Consider the following 20838-nt stretch of genomic DNA (forward strand, 5'->3'; position numbering starts at 1 on the left):
ACATTTGGGGGTGAGGGTATCATTCACGGTTAGGAACCTGTACTTTAGAGAAGTGAAATACGCCTCCAGCCTCCTTCCACCCTTTGCTTCTGGCCTCAGGTCTCCTCCATCTGAACTGCTGCTGGCTGTTGAGTGCAGGCTGTGTCTAAATGCAACCCAAGTTGTATGCTTTGCATTTAGTCTTGTGATGTTTTAGCCCCGTAACTCTTTGTCCTGCCAGAATCATCCTGCTTCTTATCATCCCGGCTCTCGAGTCCTTCCCAACCTTCTCTCCTCCAAGTCATTTCAGTAAAGGTGTTCCTGATGGTGGGCCAGGGCCCTACAGCCCCATGAGAGACCTGCCTCAGACCTGCCTGGCCATGACCACCTGGGTTGCAGAGTTTGGATCTGGACCATGGCCAGCCCCCTGCCAAGTCTTGCTGGATTGAGCTAAAGGCACGAGACTGATAGTCTTGGGGTTGAACAGACAAAGGGGGTCTGTGCTTCAAGGCCTAAATCCTGCTCAGTGGAGTGAGAAAAATAGGGAGCTGGCAGATTGAGGCAGAGTTAGGGTTGGGTGACAGGCAGGCCTCAAGGTTCAAAAGGAAGAAGATGGCCAGGCTGACTGTCAGGAGGCTCTTGGAGGACAGCTTGAATAGTGCAGGTTTGAACTGCGTGGGTCAGCTGAAAAATCCATATACAGATGGGCCTGCACAGTTCATCCCATGTTGTTCAAGGGTCAACTGTACTTTCACAGAAGCTATTCTGACCATTGTCCTCCACAGCTATATTGAGGGACTTGTAGGAAGTTAGCTCCTTTTGCCTTTTCATTAAGGAGATGGCGGGCCGGTTTGAGGTTGGGGACCCTGGGATTTGGTGTTGGGAGGTGCCTGGCTGTTTGAAGATTCAGGTTCTATGTGGGGACTCTAGGACAAGCAAATGGGGGAAGGGGAGGAATCCCTGGAAGCTTGAAGCTCCAGGCTGTTTTGTGGGGACCCTGTGACTGTTGGATTTCTGTAGCTCAGGTATTGCAGGTATTGTAACCTCTGTTACAGGCCTTGGAGGTCATGGAGGTCGGCACCACAGCCCCAGGCTATGAGTTGGGGCCTGTGCATCCAGGCGAGGCCTATGACCTCTCGAGCCGCTGAGCACATGGTGGTTGGTACTCAGCACCAGGAGGCGGTATCAGAAAAGGGTCAGGCCACTGCAGCGCCAATGCGTCCCTGAGGGTGATGGTAGTCAGGACGAATCCTGAGTACCCATGTGCTTGGGTAGAGCTTTAGGGTTTGTGGAGCAGTTTGGACTTGCTCCCTGTGTGGCCCTGACCACTAAGCTGTAGGGGGACACCGTCATGTACCAGGGAGGTGCACAGCCCTGCGCAGTAGAAAGGGAGCCTAGAGAAGCCAGCCCGGGGCAGGAAGCAGCTAAGACCCCTTCGCAGTCCCTGCCCTGACTCAGACTTGACACCAACAACTATTTCTGACTTTCACTCCCAGACTTTTAATGAGTGGTTAAAAAAGCCATTTACCATTAGCATGTTGTCCATATGCAAATTGGTGCTGCAAAGGTAATTAAAAGCCTAATAAATCTTCTTTACACTCTTAATTTGATTACAATCAAAGCTGGAAATTGCTGGGGAAGGCTCTGAGGCTGACGGCGCCACCCTTCCTCTTCCAGCTGAGGGGTGTGCGGCCCCCAGAGGACAGGCTCCCGGGCAGGGAGGGCGCTGTTGCTCCTTGCTGTAGCAGGTTGGGGCACAGGCCCCAGAGCCAGGCTGCAGGCGTCAAGTTTCAGCTCTGCCGTCTTCTAGCTGGGTAACTTTGGAGCAATTCCATCGCCTCTCTGTGCCTCAGTTTCCTCATCTGTAGAAGTGGAAAAACAGCAGTGCAGGACGTATGTGCCTGTCCCCAGGCCTGGCACACAGGAAGCCCCATGGACTAGTCATTGATCTCCTAACCTCAGCCTGGTGACATCCGACTCTCATGTGGTCATCTGTGGTCAGCTAACAAAGAAGGGGTTGGTCAGAACTGAACCCCCATCTTTCCTCCTTGTACATCACACCACTTTCATGTTTAGCTCTTTGCACAGCTATACTGAAAGCTCAGTTTGTAATCAACCCTTCTTCTTGCCCCCAGAAAATTTAAAACAAAAAGACAATGATTGGGGGTTGAAGCACTCATAAATTCTGGTCCATCAGTTCCAGATTGCCAGGATGCGAGGATCTTTTCCTTTCCTCCTTCCTATTGAAAAAATTTAGAACCCTCTAATATGCAGTTAGCTGCACAAGTTCCTCTCTTAAGTTTCACCACGGGGAGGAGAGGAAACAGGCCCCAGTAATTGTGATGATGGAGAGCATTGTTAATGGTTCCCCTAAATTAAAGATGGTGGGAGCTTCGGCTCCTCACTGCCTTGTGTTTCATTAGTGGTAACACTACAGCCTCGCACAGACAGGACCAATAGAGCTGGATCAGGGAAATTCATTAGGGTCTGACAATGCCCTCAATCGGAATTCGTTATTTCTCCCAAATAAAATGGCTGTTAGAAATGCAAGGGGAGAAATACCTCAGCCCTCCTCCTCTGTCTTTTTTAAATGTCTGGTGACACTGCCACAGGAGGTACCCAGGAACCAGGAGTCATCGCTCCCTCTTCCTGGGCTTGACTTATTTTCCCACATTTAGCAAACACTGGTCACGACCCATGGGGCTGGCCAATAGACATGTAAACCATCTACTCTGACTGCAGTGTGAGGAGCTCTTAAAGTGCTATGGGAACTGGGGAAAATTTCCTTGGTTCTGTTTAGGAGAGTCACAAAAGGGGGTATCTAGGCTGGGCTTTGAGGTATAGATAGGAGTTCACTAGCTACAAAAGGAAGACAGAGGAACACTGAGGAAAGCCTCAGAGGCTTGGAAGGTATGTTCAACAGTTAGGAATGATAATAACACCCCCTCCCATTGATAGCACATTTTCAAGACTTCTAAGCACCTTCAATGTAACATCAAGTAAATATCAGTATTTACATGGCATTGAGGCTGGAGAAACGGAGAGAAAAGTTTAAGTACGATTGAACAGGGGCTCCCCACCAGGAATTGTGCTTAACTTTCTTTACCTGTGTTTATATGTTTCATACTAGGAGAGGTTTAGTCCTACTTTACAGATGAGAAAGTTGAGACTGACGTAAAGTAACACATTCCAGATCACAGAAATCACCAATAGCATAGTCAAGACTCCCCAAAAGTCAAAGTTCAGACCCCGGAAAGCTAAGTACTGTCTTGCCATTGAATATCACCATCAAAAACGTTAAGTCAGAGTCCCTGGATATTTGCCAATATACTGAGTTCAGGCCAAATCTAGTGTTTTGATGTGTGAAGTGTTTTTTTCCCTGAGACACTGTTTAGGTTCTCTCTGCAGCCAGACTTTGAGGCCAAACTTTGCATATCCTCTGTCCCTTCATACCCAGTGGCTTCCCAGAGATGACTTCCCCGAGACACTGTACCTTTTTTGGTCATCTTCGCAGTGTGGCCCCCTTGCACCGTAGCCATCTTTGTGTAGGGCAGCTGTCCCTGCGACGGTGGGACGTAGGCAGGCCTACCGGCAACCTGGCCCTTGGGGCGCTCCAGGATGCAGGGAGCCTCGGCTCTGGAGAAATGCTTCTGTTGAGCCCACTTAGAGGGATTAAATGAGTTCTTCAGTGAAAGTCACTTGACATTGTTCCTTTTGTTGAGAATCCACTCAATAAATCATAACAAGAGCCACAGTAACAGCAGCCGACAGTTTCAAGGTGCCCAGGGTGTGCTGGACATGGTCATTTTGCCTTACACATGTGAGCTCACTGGATCCTCATGAGAACCTCTGAGAGGGGCCCTTGTCGTCTGTCATCCCCATTTAACAGATGACACTGAGGCACAGAGAGAGCGGAGAGTGGCTTTGCCCGCTTCCCTCCATTCCTCTTTCTGGAGAGCAAGACCTCCCACTCCCTGGGTGCAGGTGTCCCTGTGGTCACAGGCACACTGAAGGTGGCCAGCAATCAGACTTGCTGTGAGGACATGTTCGCATACTCTCAGACAGCCCTCTGCAGATGAGCACAGATAGGTGCTGTTTCGCCCTGGTACTGGATTAACAAAGGCTCCTGAAACCTGTAGGTCTATCTTGCCAGGCACAGGGAGCCTGAGAACTCAGGGCTCCTGGGCAAGAAGAAGGAGGCAGGAGGGCTTGTTCAGACCCCCAAACCAGGAGGAGCAAATGGACTTCAGGCCATTGGACATGGCAGGGGCTTCCTGGAGAAAGCGACCTTCTGAGGAGGATCCTCGAAAGGATACGTAGTGTTTTTCAGGGATGGGAATGAAGCATCCCAGGCTTAGAAGAAGCACAAAGGCAGAAAAGCAGCTAGCCACCCCGTGTCAGAAGGCACTTGGCAGGAGAACATCACTAAGATTCCAAGCAGCTTCTGGCACAGGTGCCTCTATAGGTGAAACGGGATTCTTGAGGCAGTTCTGGCTGGACAGGACTGGGGCTGGGACAGCCTGTGGCCTGAGGCCGGGTCATGCTGAAGAGGATGTACAGACAGAGCTGGGCACGATTACTAAAATCGAGATTCTCAGATCCCAGAGGCTTTGGCTTCCTTCTGAACTGCAGCCAGGTATGGACAAGAAGGGGGAAGTAGTTCCCAGTGGGCAGCTCTGTAATGCCAGGGACCTCTGGCCTGGGCTGAGCATGTCTGCTGGTTAAATAGTAATTGCCAGAGGAGAGAAGGGGCCTTAGGACACCCCCACCCCCCCACACAAAGACATCCCTAGGCTTTCTCTTCATCACACCCTCCCACCCTGGCAGGGCCCAGAAGCCTGGCTTATCCTGATCGTTGGGCACTGGGAGCCAGCAGGCCCCCCCGTGGTGGTGTCTGCGTCTGGGCAATAGCGTTGGCAGGGCTGACTGCCGCGCCTGTGGGGGCGAGAGCCTTTACTGTGACAGCAGGAGCTGTCTCCCCAGGAGATGAGTCACAGCCCTGTTGGTGTGGCTGCCACTTCTGCTTCTACAGCAGGTGCGAGTGGAGGCGAGCAAGTCCCCAAGACCCCCCCCATATATGTGTGCCCATCTCTTCCCCCAGGGTGCACAGCAGCATGCCAGCAGTGCTTACTGTGTGCACACACATGCCCACCATACACGTGCTTGCACACTGGTTTGTGCCTGGGCTGTGGGGTGAGCCTACAAGTCAGAGAGTAGAATGCCCAGATGGGGAACATGGGTTAAGTTTGCTTCTCACCGAGTCTGGGGTAGAGGGGGGCGAAACAGGAAGGAGCAGGTTTCCGCCCACAGGGCCCACCCACGGAGTTGCAGGCAGTTGGAGCTTGTTTGTGTGCCTGTGAGTATCCTGGTGAGCTGGGGCCTCCCCGCCAGAGGTGGTGAGGCAGCAGCTGCTGGCCCTCAGGGACGAAGAAGGGGCCCTACTGAGCTCCCGGGACTCCCAGGGGGCTTTGCTTCCAGAACCTGCCAGGTGTCAGAAGCAGACATCAGCCAAGGCTGATGTGGGAGCTTGCGGGGCAGGAATTCTGGGGAGAGAGGACAGACTCAGGCTTGTGCTCTGTATAGTTGGATTCCCTGAGAACAGCTCCCCTACCCCACTCTCTGTTTTCCCCCAGAAGTCATGAGTAATGCCAAAGTCTGTGTCACTTTCCAGTTCAGAAAGCCTGCATTTCTGCATTTGGTCTGCATCCCCCCCCCCTTGAGTCACATCAGGCGTAGGCTGCCAAGGCCTGTGTTGTGCAGACCTTCTTGACCCAGAGTAAGTACACATATTACACCATGACCCAGGGCACACGTATACGTGTAGATGAAATCGAGACATAAGTTCAAGGATAATATTCATCCTTACTAAATGATCCCACTTGATTGCTTTGTTTTATTCCCTCTTTTTTCCCCTTATGCCAGTTTGATGTCATGACCCACTTGGTCGTGTTTCATGACCAGCATCTTAAAACACTGAGTGGCTGGTGATGGGGGAGGAGAAGAGGCCATTTTTATGCACATTTTTACAGATGAGGAGACTGAATGCAATTAGGACCAGGACTTGTATCCAGGGTACCCAAAACTCCAGGGTAAGAGGAAAAGTAAACAGGCTGTTTTTATACCAGGAGGTTGGGGCAGGCCCCTCCAGTGAGGTGACTGTGGAGCAGAAATGAGAAGGAAGCCAGGGACCGGCCAGGCAGGGAGGGAATCCAGACCAGGGAAAAGCAAGCACGGGCACATGCTGACACAGTCCTACCCTCCAGTCCGACCACCTCTGCAGGGTACCCACCTGACTCTACCCACACTGCTGAGGGCTCCATCTGGCAAGGAGCAGATGCAAGACCCAGGCCCCCGGCATCCTCTGTGCCTGTGGTATCAGGTCAGGCCTCCCTCCTGGAAGTGCTGACCTCTGGGCTGGCTCCCAGCACTTCCACTCCCAGTACTCCTGGCCTCTAGGGCCCGGCCTGGCTGCTCGGTTAGCGTGAGTGAAGGTCTGCCTTCTGCTGACTTATTGTAACAAAGGCACAAGCCAGACAGAGGCATGAGCTGCTCTCCTGCCACACCACCCCCCTCTTCCAGAGACACCCCTCCCCCAAGTGCCCAGCAGTGCTGCCTGGCAGACCTCACCCCCATCAGGATGCCATGAGGCAAGGGGGGACCACATATGTGTGTACTCTGCTTTTTTGCCCTCTCTGCGGCCATGTCTGGGGTTTTCCGTCAGTGCAAGATGCCGGATGCTCGGTACAGAACTGGCTGAGGGACAAGGCAGCCCCTGCCTGGCGCTCCTGGGGACTAAGACCCCACCAGCCCCTCTCTCTGGAGCTGTAGCCTGGTCCTCTCCCCTGGGTGACTCTCCACCTGCACCATGGCAACCACCAGGAAGCCATTATGGAGCATTACTCCTACTGTGTGTAGAGCAGGACCTAAAGTTAAGTCCTGGCTTCTGATGTTTGGGGTTTCCTCAGATGTCACAAAACCAGGTGGGTACCACTGGGCCTAGTGAGGTGCCTGGGAAGATGGGGGGACACAGCTGGGGGTGCTCTGGGAGAGGTGGGAGCCAAGGTGGGAAGCAAGTGAGATGGGATCAGGGTAAATCATTCTGCAGTGTCAGTTGGGACTTCGCCTTGTAACACCGGAGCGATTCAAAATCTCTGATTGTGCCCAGTGTCCTAGGTGCTGGAGGGAGCTTAGCTTGGCAGGGGTGCACACAAGAAACTGGGGTGGGAGCAAGTAAGTCTGTACCTGTGAACTGGTGTTGGGGAGAAAGAGTGACAGAAGGAAGTTCCTTCCAAAGGCCTAATCAGCTGGGCTGGGCAGCCAACGCCATGAGGGAAGGAGGGGGGAGAGCCAGCACACAAACTGGGGGCCTTGCAGCCTTTTCTGAGAAGAGACCAGGAAGTTCCAAGGGGAAGCTGGTGTGGGGGAAGAGCTCTTTCTAGAGAGCCACTTAGGGTCAGAGCATGGCTGAAGGAGGAGCTTAGATTGTTCCAGTGGGTCCCTCTTCTTCCCCCTCTGTAGTGTGGCATATGGGCTTTAGGCTAAGGTGACACAGACAGCCATGGGGATGGTACCTTTTCAGTGACAGGGGTGGGGAGGAGAGGTGGTCACCCTCACATACTCTGTCATCATTCAAGGTGCATCTACGCTGCAGCAGGCACCAAGCCCTGGGTGTACAGAACTGCCTGGGCTTGGCTGGGAGCCATCGAGCGTGGCGGGGTGATGGGGCAGTCCTCTGCCTGAGTCAGTGTCTGTAGCCCCTCAGGACCACCCCTCTGCCTTCCTTCGCAGTGATGGGTCGTTCCCCTATGACCCTGTCCCGTGGCAGCAGAATACCAACCAGCCTCCCGGCTCCCTCTCCGTGGTCACCACGGTTTGGGGAGTAACCAACACATCCCAGAGCCAGGTAAGAGCCTGTCTTGCCCCCAGCCATAGCCCCTCCAGGTGGGACCATCCCTCCAGTGCAGGGGCCCCTGGGTCACCTCACCATGCCAGTAGTCCTCCATGCTATCCCAGGCTCTGCCCGGCCGGAATGACCAGCGTTGAGGGCAAACCCAGCGGTGGACACACCCTCACCCAGGAGCAGCCCACACCTGCCTTGGAGGGCAGCAGCTGGCCCCTGGGCACTGCCCCATCCTAGGGCCTTTCTGGGGGAATGGCTGACATCTCACAGACACAATAAGGGCTTCTTCCCTAACCCATGTTTACTTCGTTTGAATAAGCAGAAGAGCTTCCTGAGTGTTAATGAATGACCCAGGGCTCCAGCGTCTGCACCTGGATGACCTGGGTTACATTTCAGTAAAATGCTCAGCTAAACGTGTGACACACCCCTAGTCACCCCTGCCTCCCACTTTCGTGCCTTCTTCCTTCCTCCACAACTCCCACTCTGCCTGCCCTCCTCCCTCTCCACCTCCTGTCTCTGCTGGGGCCATGAGACAGGCTCAGGGCCGATTGCTGCCCTGGAGGGAACCATGGGGCTTACCTGTGTTCTTGGGCCTCGGGGCTCCGTCAGCCAGGATTCTGCTGCCCTCCATTGCTGGCAAGTTGGGCTTCTCTTTGGCCTCACAGAGTAGCTACCCAGGGCCTCGCACAGCCAACCCTCTGAGCATTCAGGCCCCTTTGCAGGGTGGGAGGGTCTGGAGGTCCAGTGTTTTTCCACCAGCTGCCTGGTGCAGGCCCAGCAGTTCTGGCTGGGGTTCCCCTCTTCCATGCTGCCTGCTTCTGGGCTGGGTTACCCCCTCTAGTCATTTGTGCACTCTGGGAACAATAAACGTCCCCGTTTGTTCTCTGCTTTTCTTCTGTTGCCCAACCTATGCTTCATTTTCTCCATGCTCCCCCCCTTCTCTTCTTCCTCTCCATTTCACCTGGGGTTACCCACTTGGGTGACAACCACTTTTTCTGCCCTCAGGTCCTCGGGAACCCTATGGCCAATGCCAACAACCCCATGAATCCAGGCGGCAACCCCATGGCGTCGGGCATGACCACCAGCAACCCCGGCCTCAACTCCCCCCAGTTTGCTGGGCAGCAGCAGCAGTTCTCAGCCAAGGCTGGTCCCGCACAGCCCTACATCCAGCAGGGCATGTACGGCCGGCCCAACTACCCCGGCAGTGGGGGCTTTGGGGCCAGGTGAGCAGGGCTGGTCGGGGCAACATCCTTTAGAATCCGGGGACAGCCCTGACCTTCCTCTCCCTCCAGCAAGAGAGTCCGATTTAAATCCCAGTGCCGTGCTTTCTAGCCTGCAAAATGTGGGTGAACTTTGATGCTTTTGTCATCCTCAGCTATCCCCTCAGTTGAAGGGACATAGTCATCCCCCACTCTTGGGGCCACTGCTCTCTCACACTGCAGCAGCTGGGTGACATTGTGACAACATTGGGCCCATGGAGGTAGAAGGATCACATTCCTCAACATAGTTCTTCTCAAACCTTTATAAGTTGGAGACCTCAACGAAAGGTTCCACTCACTGAGAATGAGTGCCAGCCAGCACCCAGCCAGGGCTCCAAGAACACAGCAGCTTTGTGGTCACCAAGTGGCATGAATGGCTGCCCACCTGCAGGAGGCCCTTGTCCCCTCTGGCTCTGAGTCTAGACACCTCCCCTATCTGTGAGCTGAGGGCAGAGGGCCTGGAACTGGCCCATCCTCTCCCTCCCAGCCCAGGCCATACCTAACTTTTCCCTTCTCTCCCTCACAGTTACCCTGGGGGTCCTAATGCCCCCGCAAGCATGGGCATCCCTCCGCACACCAGGCCGCCAGCTGACTTCAGTCAGCCGGCAGCTGCCGCCGCAGCAGCTGCAGTGGCAGCAGCGGCAGCCACGGCCACGGCCACGGCCACTGCCACTGTGGCAGCCTTGCAGGAGACACAGAATAAGGATATAAACCAATATGGACCGGTAAGGACCCCTCCAGTCCTGGTCCAGCCTCGCACAGCCAGCCTGGCAGACAACCCCAGTCCTGGGAATCAGAGTTGGGGTGTTGGTGCCTGTGGGGCCATGTATGCTGAGGGAGCTGATTGTGTGAGGGTACATTTGGGTTTTCTTGGAAGCACGTGGAGGTTGTGTGTTAGGATGTGGATGTGCTTGTGGTTGGGTATGGCGCGTGGGGGGATTTGGGTGCTTGGGTTTGTTCTGTGTGGGTCGGAAGCTCATGTGTGTCTGCATACAGGAAAAGAGGTTCCGTGTTGCTCTCTGGGCCCCTACACAGCAAAGAGGGTCTCAGTGTGCAAAACAGCCTTGTCCCCAGTCTGCCCCCTGGGTAGCCTCTGAAGGCCAATGTTCTGCTAGTCAGCCTGTCTGTGAGTTCTGCCCGGGACCTAGCTCTGCCCCTCCTGACCTTCAAGAGGACTGGATGGGGTTTGAGGAGGAGGCAGCCTCAGGCATGGAGGTGGGGACTGCAGGATGGGGACAGTAGGGCTGGTGGGCAAAAGTGGGAACTGGGGCCGCGGCGGACTTTGTGGGTGGAGGGTGTGTCACCATTGGCCAATGACCAAGGGTGGGCTGGGGCCTCCAGGAAAGGAGCTCCTGCTTCCGTGCTCATCCTTCTCCATCCTCCCATGTCCTCCTCACCCCTGCACCCTCTGACCCGTTCCCTGCCTGCCTCCCTGAGATGCTGCCTGTGCATTGGAGTGACCGTGCCCCACCCCCTAACACCCCGTGGTCTGCATCTTTCCTGTGCGGCCTGCAGAGGGCAGCATAAGCCCAGGAGACTGGCTGCTCCTGGAGGCCTGGTCACCAATGGCAACCACACAGGAAAGTGCCCCCCACCCCAAGCCCCCCACTTGCCCACCCTTCCCTCCCTGCACTTTCAATGCATGTGGCATTTTATTCTTTTTTTTCTTCTTCTCCCGTTGAAGGTCTGTTCCTCTTTCCAGATGGGTCCCACCCAGGCGTATAACAGCCAATTCATGAACCAGCCCGGGCCGCGGGGGCCCGCCTCAATGGGGGGCAGCATGAACCCTGCAAGCATGGCGGCTGGGATAACACCATCGGGGATGAGCGGCCCTCCCATGGGCATGAACCAGCCCCGGCCGCCTGGCATCAGCCCCTTTGGCACACATGGGCAGCGGATGCCCCAGCAGACCTACCCGGGCCCCCGGCCCCAGTCCCTTCCTATTCAGAGCATAAAGAGGCCATACCCGGGAGAGGTGAGTATAACAACAGGCAAGTAGGTAGCAGAGTGACAGGGGGGAGGATCCTGGGACTCAAAGAAACAGGGGTTGTGGGAAGTACCTTGGAAAGGGCACGGACTGACCTTGGGAAAACCTGGGCCAACAGCTAGAGCCTGAGGAGTCAGGTGCTCCTGGGTTTAAGACCCGCTCAGCCCTTTCCCAGCTGGAGGACCTTGAGCAAGTCACATGACCTCCCTGAGGTTCAGCTTTTTCCTTTGGAAAAGGCAGGGGCACTCCAGCCTACCTCCTAGGGCTGCTGGGGGGACTTGAGTGAGGAGACACCCAGGAAGTACTTGGGTCTCGGCTGCGAGGGCGGGCCTTAGCAAGCAGTAGCCTCTGTTAGTGTTCACTTTTGTCTGGGGTCAGGCACTAGCTGGGTCACTGTGGTAAGGACCCATCCTTCTACAGGGCCACAGTCCACACACCCACACGAGGGCTTCCCCGCTGCCCTCCAAGAGTGAGAGATGAGACAAAAACCTGTAAATATCTGAAGGCTAGGCACATCCGAGAAGTGACTGGAAGACAGTGTGTTTCCATCAATAGTCAGCCGCTCTGTAGGGAGGAATGTTGCCTCTCAGGCTGCCCAGCTCAGCCAAGGTATCTGTGAAGATTAGGGAAGTAAAATCCACACCTCCTGCCCTCCAGGAAACAAGACTTTAACAGGAAAGATACGATCTAAGCAATGAGGAATGAAACAAGGCACTGTGGAGTATACAGAACTCCTGTGTAAGGTCAGAGAAGGATGACCTTCTGGAGGGGCGTCTCACAGGGCCTTCTGTGAGCACTCAGAAAACGAGTTGGTAGTACGTAGCCTGTCTGGGTCTGGGCCAGCTGCAGAAGCCACAGGGGCCCCAGAATCCTGGCCTGGAGCCCCAGAAGCCTGGCCAAGCTTCCCTCAGGAAGCCTGCCTCGATTCCTCCCCCAAACAAAGTCCCTTCCTGAGCCCTTCCCCTGGTGCTCTGCTTGTGTACCCATTCTCAGATCCACTTCACCCTCCTTGACTCGGAACTGCGGCCTTCAGCTTGGGCTCACAGTGGGTTCAAAGCCCAAAGCCCTGGCCAGGTGAGTCAGTTGGTTAGAGCGTCATCCCCATACGCCAAGGTTGCAGGTTCCATCCCTGGTCATAGCACATATAAGAATCAACCAGTGAATGCGTGAATAAGTGGAACAACAAATCAGTGTTTCTTTTTCTCTCTTTCCTCTCTCTCTCTCTAAAATCAATTAACAAGCATTTTTAAAAAATTAAAGTTAAAAAATAAAGCCCCCACACCATATGTCACTTGAAGGTCTGTGGGGTTCCCCTCGGCATTCATCTTAGCTCAGGCTAGCAGGTAGCTTGGCCACTGGTGGAGGTGTCCTGAGTCCTTGAGGAGCGAGGTCAGGGATCTTCAAAAACACCCAGGAACCTAGGTCAAGCCCTGATACTCCTTCAGGTTGACACCAGTTCAGAGAGGGGCCAGAGGAGGAAATGGGCTCCCAAGATCCTGGCTGTTTCTGGGGGTCCTCGAGCAGTCAGCCCCACTCCGTGCAGAGCCCTCGCAGCCTTCCCCGTGCCCAGACTGCTGTCATCCCTGCTAACATACTATACCCGGCAGCAGGGCGGCTGGCACCCACGGAGGTGTTTGTAGGAAAGGCAGTGGGATTCCTGGTCATTAGCCTGATGTCAGCCCAGCGCCTGCACCAGTGTCCAGCTCCGTGGCTTCTGCCTGCTACAGCAGGGCACACCAAAGGCTCTCAATTATTTTTATGAAATCATCCTCCTTCTAAAACACTGATGCTACCCAGTACAAAGTGCCTGACCCTGGGTGTCACACTGGGCGGCCACAGCCTGCGCAGCCTCACCCTGTGTGGGAAGACGGGCTGCACCTTGCGATGGCATACTCATAGAATCTTTCAATTGCTGGACCCTCGGGCTAGGAGCTAGAGTTAGGTCACCTGGTCCCCTGATCCCCTACCGGATCCCCATCTGTAGCTTGGTGGCAGGCCACAGCCTCCATTTCTATTCCTCCAGTGATATGATGGGACCCTCACTGTCACACAGCAACCACTATGTCACAACACTGAATGAGAGTTCTTCAGCACTGACCCAGACACCTATCCCCAGGTCTGGCCTTCATTCATTGAGCAAGTATTTATTGGGGGCCTGTTTTGTGCCAGACACTGGGACAAATCCATCCCCTGGACCTCTGAGGCCAAAGGGCAAGAGAGACAACTAACAGACAAGGAGTTCCAACAAACAGGGAAGAAGAAACCACAGACTCCTGGCCTGGGCATCTGGGCAGCAAGTGGCCCTAAGGGTCACTTTATCTTACAGATGGGGAAGGCGGCTGAAGGGTGGAGACCAGCACAAGAGGAGTGGCATGTGCCACCTTGTAGACCTCTGAGGATAGTGGCTCTGCCCCCCAACCCTCCCTGGAGCTGTCTCCTCTTCTCTCTCAAGTGCCTCTCCTGAAAGGGGCTTTCTTAGCCCTTTACCAGCCTGGTTCTCCTGACCAGGCACGGGGGCCCAGGAGTGAACAGCAGTGTGTTCTGCACGGTGTGGGGGATGGGGGCAGTGCCCTCCAGGCTCAGCCTCAGAATGCAGGGGTGGGGGTCACCGTTCTGCAGGTGCAGACTATTATCTATGTTCCTGTCACATGCCAAGCACTAGGAGAGACACAAAAGGGACTTCAGAATCAAGCCCCTGCCCTGCCCTCCTACCCCCAATAATGGTGTGAACAATAGGTTTTACAGGTACCCCTGAAGTTCAGGTAGAGCGTTGCTTCAAAACAGACAGCTCTAAGCCAGATGGACAGAATGTACTGTCCCTGGATGTCCAGGCAAGGAGGGCCCCAAGCATCATCAGCTCGCCCTTTCCCAGGTGGGAGTGCATTTTGTGGGTGGAAAACAGCAGAGACAAAAAAGAGGAGACGGGGCAGTCTTGGCATTCCAGTGTGTGGCTGAGCTCTGAGACGCTGAGAGCTCCCCCCCTTCTTTCTCTGCTGCTGCAGCCCAACTATGGAAACCAGCAATACGGACCAAACAGCCAGTTCCCCACACAGCCAGGCCAGTACCCCACTCCCAACCCCCCACGGCCGCTCACCTCGCCCAACTACCCCGGCCAAAGGATGCCCAGCCAGCCAAGCACCGGGCAGTACCCACCCCCGACGGTCAACATGGGGCAGTATTACAAGGTGAGTCCCAACACCCCACATCCCCACCCCCACTGTGCTTCAGGGCCATGGGTGTTCCCTGAGTCCCCAGGGGGCAGGCAGAGATTTCTGGATGTGTCCCCCTGTGCCCAGAGCTGTACATACACGGATCAAAATGTCAAACTGGCTTCTCTTGGTTTCTATTCTCAGGGGTTCAGATGATGGTCTTTCCTCTTCATTTACCATTTATAACAACACACAAGATAATAGCAATGAAGGAAATACATTTTTTAAAGGAAAGGCTTCTGAACCTTATGAAATGTTAACATTTCATTCTAAACCTTGTTTCTCTACCTGCATGTGGGTGCCAACCTGCTGCATAGTCGTTGCTGCCGTGGCTGTAGTTTCTGAATCTGTTGCTTTCACTCGACCTGAGGTTGTAAGCGTGTTACTTACTGCTGCAGGGTCTCCACGGTTTCCCTCCCGGTGGCTGCCTGGCCTTCCTCTGCGGTGACTGCCGTGTTTCATCCTTCCTTGTCTTTTGGATATAGGGTTTCTCTATGATTTTGTACTTTTGAAATAATACTATGATGAGTATCTTTAGGCACATAGCTTTTTCCTTCTTTGGGATTATGGTAAAGTACATTCTCAGGAGTGACGAGGACTGTGGAAATATTTTACATTTATTTGCCAAGGAATTATGCCAACTTACATGACCGCCTCCCATGTGGCATTACTATTTTTGCTATAACTTCAGCACACTGTGTGTTTCTATTTTTGTAGACTCTGTTGCTAAATTAATAACTGAGGACAGAAAGAGGCAAAACGCTGTCCCCAGGGGGTGACCTGCTCTGCCCCCCACCCCCAGCACCGTGGGGGTGGGAGGGCTCTTTAGCATCCCCTACACTCCCAGCAGATTTTCACTGCAGGAAAGAGAGCAGGCTTTTCTGCCTTCTATTCACGTCATTGTTTATCTTGCTTTAACAGCCAGAGCAGTTTAATGGACAAAATAACACCTTCTCTGGAAGCAGCTACAGTAACTACAGCCAAGGGAATGTCAATAGGGTACGTTCCAGTTTTCATCTGAGGAACTATAACCCACGTGCTGTTCCTTCCTCAGCTTCTGGACGTTGGCAGGGCCCATGGGCAGGGGTGCCCTCTTGGGCCATCTACTCTGGGGCAGAGACGCCTGGACAGAGAGTCTGTAGCTCTGGGTGGGTGGGTCAGCGATGTGTGTGGACCTGGCCAGTCCTGGAAGAAAGCAAGGTGGGGGCTAAGAAAGGGAGAGGGGTTCCTGGGGAGCCAACTGCCCCATGATGCTGCAGGCCTCACTCCCGTGGAGACCCCAGTGGGCTGGGGTAGAAATGGAGGGCGTGGCCTGGAGTCATGATGGGGGCAGCAGGAACCCTGGGCTTGACCCAGCTCTTTCGTCCCAGGGACACATCCCCCATCACCCTGAGCCTGGGTTCCCATTTGTCAAATGGGGTAGGGGACCCTGCACCCCCTAAGTGAAGGGTAGGAAGGTTCTTTCCAGGCCCACCTGTTTTCTGATGAGGACAGAGGCCTGAGTGTAGCCAGGAGGGAGGGAGTGGTTTTCCTGGGCTGCTCTCCTCCCTAAGGGAAGCAGAAGTCGTAGCCCTGGGACCCTGGGTTGGGTGGGGTGTGTGTCCACAGCTCTGGCTCCGTGACCCCATAACCTATGTGTGGTTTCTCTTTCCCTCTAGCCTCCTAGGCCAGTTCCTGTGGCAAACTACCCCCACTCACCTGTTCCAGGGAATCCCACACCCCCCATGACCCCTGGGAGCAGCATCCCCCCATACCTGTCCCCCAGCCAAGATGTTAAACCACCCTTCCCACCTGACATCAAGCCAAATATGAGTGCTCTGCCACCACCCCCCGGTGAGTGCCCCACCCTCCTTCCCTGTGTTCTGCCAGGAGCCAGGGGGCATGGGAGTTTGCCTACCTGTTGGGGCTGGACATGTAGAAAGGGAGAAAGGCTTGAGAGCAAGCAGGCCACACCCAGAAGGGAAATCTGAGGTGTAGCTGCGCTGCCAACAGCCCTCATCACCTGCCTGAGCAGCTGGAGGCTGGGAAGGAAAGCAGCTGGGAAGGGGGCCTGGAGGAGGAAGCCCAGGCTTGCAGAGCAGGGAGCCTGTGGACAGGAGGCGATGCAGAGCCAGGCTGAGGGGGGCATGGGATGCAGGGATGGTCGGGATGCGGTGGGGTAGACTGGGAGAAGCAGTGGGCTCCCTGATGTGTATACCAGGGCACACAGCCCAGCTGCTGTGGCCCTGTTTGCACCCACACCTGCGTGTTCCTCTGAGCATGCAGCCAAGGGTGCCTGTCAAGTGGGTGAGTGAGCCCCACCCATGGCCCCAGAGCCCACGGCTTCTGTGTGCCCATGGTGGCCAGAGGCAGATGGCTCATCAGCTCCTCCCCCACCCAGCCACCCACAATGACGAGCTGCGGCTCACGTTCCCGGTGCGGGACGGCGTGGTGCTGGAGCCCTTCCGCCTTGAGCACAACCTGGCCGTCAGCAACCACGTCTTTCACCTGCGGCCCACAGTCCACCAGACTCTGATGTGGAGGTAAGTGGCAGGGCAAGGTCACGGGCCTAAGCCGGGTAGAGGAGACCCTGGTGGTGACATCCCCAGACCCGTGGTAGCAGCATCTGCCTGCCATCTTCAGTGTACGCCAACATTGGGCCCTCTGCGTGCAAGGCCCTGGGGGTGTCATGGGTACTTGCAGTTCAGGAGAGACAGACAACCAACCTTCACATAGTGGCCTGAGGGCAGGAAGCAGCTGTCACTCACCCCAGTCCCAAGAGAGTGGTCAGGGATGACTTCCCAGATAAAAAGGTGGCTCTCTCAGGCCTAAAGCCTGAGCAGAACTATTCCAGCAGAGGCCCTGAGCTGTCAGGAGAGACCTCAGAATGGCTTGTTGTGGCGAGAGCAGGGATGTGGACAGAAGAACTAGAGTGGGAACAGGCCTGGGGTGGGTAGAACTGGCCAGCCTTGCAGATTGCGGGGGGCTGGTCGCCATGGGAGCTGCTGCTCCAACACCAGGACAGGCTGGACTGCAGCGGCCGGCGGGCCCCTGCTGGGTCAGGCCCCGTGCCCCAATGTGCCTTCCATACCTCATCCTTTGAGTGGGCCATGCTTGCTTGTTAACAATGAGGAAACTGAGGCCAGAGGAGCTGATTAGCTTGGGGGAGTTCCCACAGCTATAGCGCAAGGGACAGAACTGGGACATGGGCCTGGGTCTCTTGGATGCTAAAACCTGATGGTGTCTCCACCCTTGATCCTTCCTCCTCAGGCAGGACTCAAGTGCCAGGCCATGCCTGTGACCAGGGCTGCTCAGCTGCCCAGTGAGCATTCTCAGAGCAAGGATGTGTCTGAGATGGCACATACACACACACACCTGCACACACAGCTGGCCGCCTCGAGCAGGCTGCAGTGAGGGCCGGAGACAGCTGGGGTGGGTGTGAGAGCATGAGGTCTCAGCTGCCCAGGCAGGGAGGTAGAGAGATCCCTGTGGGCCTTGCTCACCCACCCTTCCTCATTCATGAGTGTCCTCAGCTAAGAGGTGTCCTGTGGCCCTGGACACTGCCCTGCTTGGGTTGCATGCATATGTGGTCACTGCTAGTTTCATGGGTCCTCCCTTTAGTGCTGTGTCTTCAAGGCCCACTTGGGGGGTCCTGAACCAGACACAGCCCTGGCCCGGGTGCTCCTCCTACCCAGCAGGAGCCTTGGAGATGAGCATAATCAGCTTCTTAGGTGGCCTTGTCAAATTAGTGTCTTTTTGTCCCTCTGTTCCTGTCCTGGGGGAGCAGGCATCACGCCTATTGGTCAGGGGGTCAGGGGTCCAGAGGAGACTATGGCCAGAGCTGTGGCTGGAGTGAATGAGTATGTGGGAGTTTTGGGGCAAGTTGGGTTGTTGGAATGGATTTTGAATGGAGGTGGGGGCAGGAGGAATATCCAGGGTGAGAGAAGAGAGCTTGGGGAGGCTGGGGGAGCAGCTGAGGCCGAGGATGGGGTCCTGAGAGACTCATGGGACTGTGGCCAGTCCAGGTGTCATGCAGCTCACGGCAGCCCCCTGGCAGAGCCCACCTGAGCCCTGTCCCTCCCCACCCCTCCCCACCCCCAGGTCTGACCTGGAGCTGCAGTTCAAGTGCTACCACCACGAGGACCGGCAGATGAACACCAACTGGCCAGCCTCGGTGCAGGTCAGCGTGAATGCCACGCCCCTCACCATCGAGCGTGGGGACAACAAGACCTCCCACAAGCCCCTGCACCTGAAGCACGTGTGCCAGCCGGGCCGCAACACCATCCAGATCACCGTCACGGCCTGCTGCTGCGTGAGTGTGGGCAGGCGGAGGGCACAGTACCAGGAACCGAGGCCTTGACCTTCCTTCTACAGCCTTGTCCTTGGGTCTCCACCCCCTATTCCCACTGCCACTGAAGCAGTCTTTCAGAAACACACTCCAGAAACATTCAGTAGTCCCCCAGGCTGTGGAATAAAAGCCTCCAAGCCTGTGCTTGGCCTTTCCCCTTATAGCACAGACTCCATCTGGTCTGCACTCTTACCTCCATTTACTTCGATTGGCCCCTCCTCCTGACACCTTCTCCCATCTTCTTCACCGAAGTCTGTGCGTCCCTCAGAGCTCAGCTCTGGTCTGGCCTCATCTGCAAGAAATTTTTATATTCTTATGCCCTTTTCCCCTCAGCCCCAACCCCACCAAGTCTGAACTTCTTCCTATCTTCAGTCAACCCACTGTCGCAGAATCACGTGTGTGTGTGTGTGTGTGTGTGTGTGTGTATGTTCAGGTGCCTCTGACCTGTGACTCATTCCTCTACTGCACAGGTAGCAAACTCAAGGCCCTCCACCTTGTTTTATCCAGCCTGGCACCGTGTTTCTACCTGGCAGCAGTGCCGAGTTCTCGCTTAACTATTAAGGAGAAGTTACATTTATACAATCCTAAATTATATTTGGCCCTTTGAAGACAACCACGAGGCTGATGTGGCCCCCGGAGAAAATGAGTTTGACACCCCTGCTCTACAGCCACATCTGAACCAGAACCCATCCCCCAGAGATTAGGGCCTGGCACACAGGGCTTGTTTGGAAGTGAATTGCCTGCCTTGTTTTGGTAGCCTCTCGGTGGGGTAGAGAAGAAGGAAAAGCCCCGGTCCTGCCCTTGTGAGCACTGGGGCTCTGAGGCCTCCCGGAGATAGGAGTCACAGGACTGGGAATATTCTCATAGTGAAGAACCTGTGGGGACATGTTGGGGTGTGCAGTCCTGGAAGGCTTCCTGGAGGAATGAGTACAGGGACACCATCCTCAGGCAGAAAGGGTGGAGGATACATAGTGGGGTACAGTGGTGGGCAGGGTTAGGAAGTGAGGTAGGCTCCACTGCTGATCCCAGTGTCCCATAACCCATCCCAGGAGTATTTCAGTGTATGTCATAGCAGCTGCTTACAGGTGGTGACCCCAGCCTGGGTCTTTTGGCTCATAGGTCCCAGGATACATCCTGGTCTTTGTAGGCTTTCTCCCCTATTTTTCTGGGGCACCCACTCCTGAAGTGCATCACTGCAGATGACATGGCCTCCTAGGGACCTTCAGACAGGGGCAGCCCAGGACTGCAGAAGCTGCAGTGGGGAAGGGCCACAGGGGCTAAGGGACAGGGACTCAATATCCACTCTTCCTCGCAGTCCCACCTCTTCGTGCTGCAGCTGGTCCACCGGCCATCTGTGCGCTCCGTGCTGCAAGGCCTCCTCAAGAAGCGCCTCCTGCCCGCAGAGCACTGCATCACCAAAAGTGAGTGTGAGAGCCAGACCCCAGCTTCCCAGGGTTACCCTCCATCCGGGCCCTTTGGCTCCTTGTGTGACGCCCTGGGGCCCTGAGTGTTTCTTGGCACCAACCCCAGCCCTGACTCCTGCCCCTCCCCTAGGGCCGTGGGGGTGATCAGATGAGCCCTGCACTGTAAGACCCAATGGGAATCTGACCCACCTGGCTCACATCACAGGATGTGAGGCAAGTTAACGCAAAACGTCACAGTGTAGACAGACCAGGCAGGCTTCCTAGAGGAGGAGACCCCCTGGAAGGCTGGGAAGAACTAGAGAAGGTAGAATCTTCACTGGGAGGGAGACATGGGGTGGATTCAAGGCTGGCCTTCCAGCCCCCGCAGCTCATGCCTCCCTCAGGACGGAAAGACTTGGAGCAGAGTCTGTTCCTTCGGAGGAGACCCTACGTGCCAGTTCCAGGGGGTGCCATGGAGGGAGGTGCACCACTGCTCCCCCCTTCAATTAGGCTTTTTCACATTACCTCCTGCTCCCTAGGATCACTCCAGGCAGTTAGGTGTGCATTCTCATTTCCACGCTTGCAAAATTAAGTGCAGAAGTGCCTGAGGGGGCTCCGCTGACCTAGAAAATCAGTGGAGAACTGCCAGATGGGGTTTCTGCAAGTTTTGCAGAAAGTGCCCTTCCTAGGGAAGGCAGTGCTTGTTCTGCAGAGACTGGGGAACTGACATGGTCACTTCCAGGTGCACATGCACTCCACGCATGGCGTACGTGG

At 55.3% G+C, this 20838-nt stretch overlaps 1 protein-coding gene across 5 annotated transcripts in view; it reads left to right on the forward strand.

Moving 5' to 3' along the window:
- ZMIZ1 (zinc finger MIZ-type containing 1) overlaps positions 1 to 20838 on the forward strand; it is a 229273-nt gene that overhangs the window by 193714 nt on the left and 14721 nt on the right. For 3 of the 5 annotated variants that reach the window (XM_037056383.1, XM_037056379.1, XM_037056380.1), the window contains 10 exons: positions 7768 to 7882; positions 8885 to 9102; positions 9665 to 9863; positions 10823 to 11113; positions 14128 to 14310; positions 15256 to 15333; positions 15993 to 16167; positions 16715 to 16856; positions 18415 to 18625; positions 19977 to 20082. In XM_037056383.1, the coding sequence (XP_036912278.1) occupies positions 7768 to 7882; positions 8885 to 9102; positions 9665 to 9863; positions 10823 to 11113; positions 14128 to 14310; positions 15256 to 15333; positions 15993 to 16167; positions 16715 to 16856; positions 18415 to 18625; positions 19977 to 20082 (1718 nt within the window). The remainder of the gene's footprint in view (positions 1 to 7767; positions 7883 to 8884; positions 9103 to 9664; positions 9864 to 10822; positions 11114 to 14127; positions 14311 to 15255; positions 15334 to 15992; positions 16168 to 16714; positions 16857 to 18414; positions 18626 to 19976; positions 20083 to 20838) is intronic. The other 2 variants (XM_037056381.1, XM_037056382.1) reach the window with 2 other exon arrangements.

Source organism: Sturnira hondurensis, unplaced genomic scaffold (assembly GCF_014824575.4).
Source record: "Sturnira hondurensis isolate 20B ecotype Veracruz unplaced genomic scaffold, ASM1482457v3 Scaffold0008916, whole genome shotgun sequence".
Lineage (NCBI taxonomy): Eukaryota > Metazoa > Chordata > Mammalia > Chiroptera > Phyllostomidae > Sturnira > Sturnira hondurensis.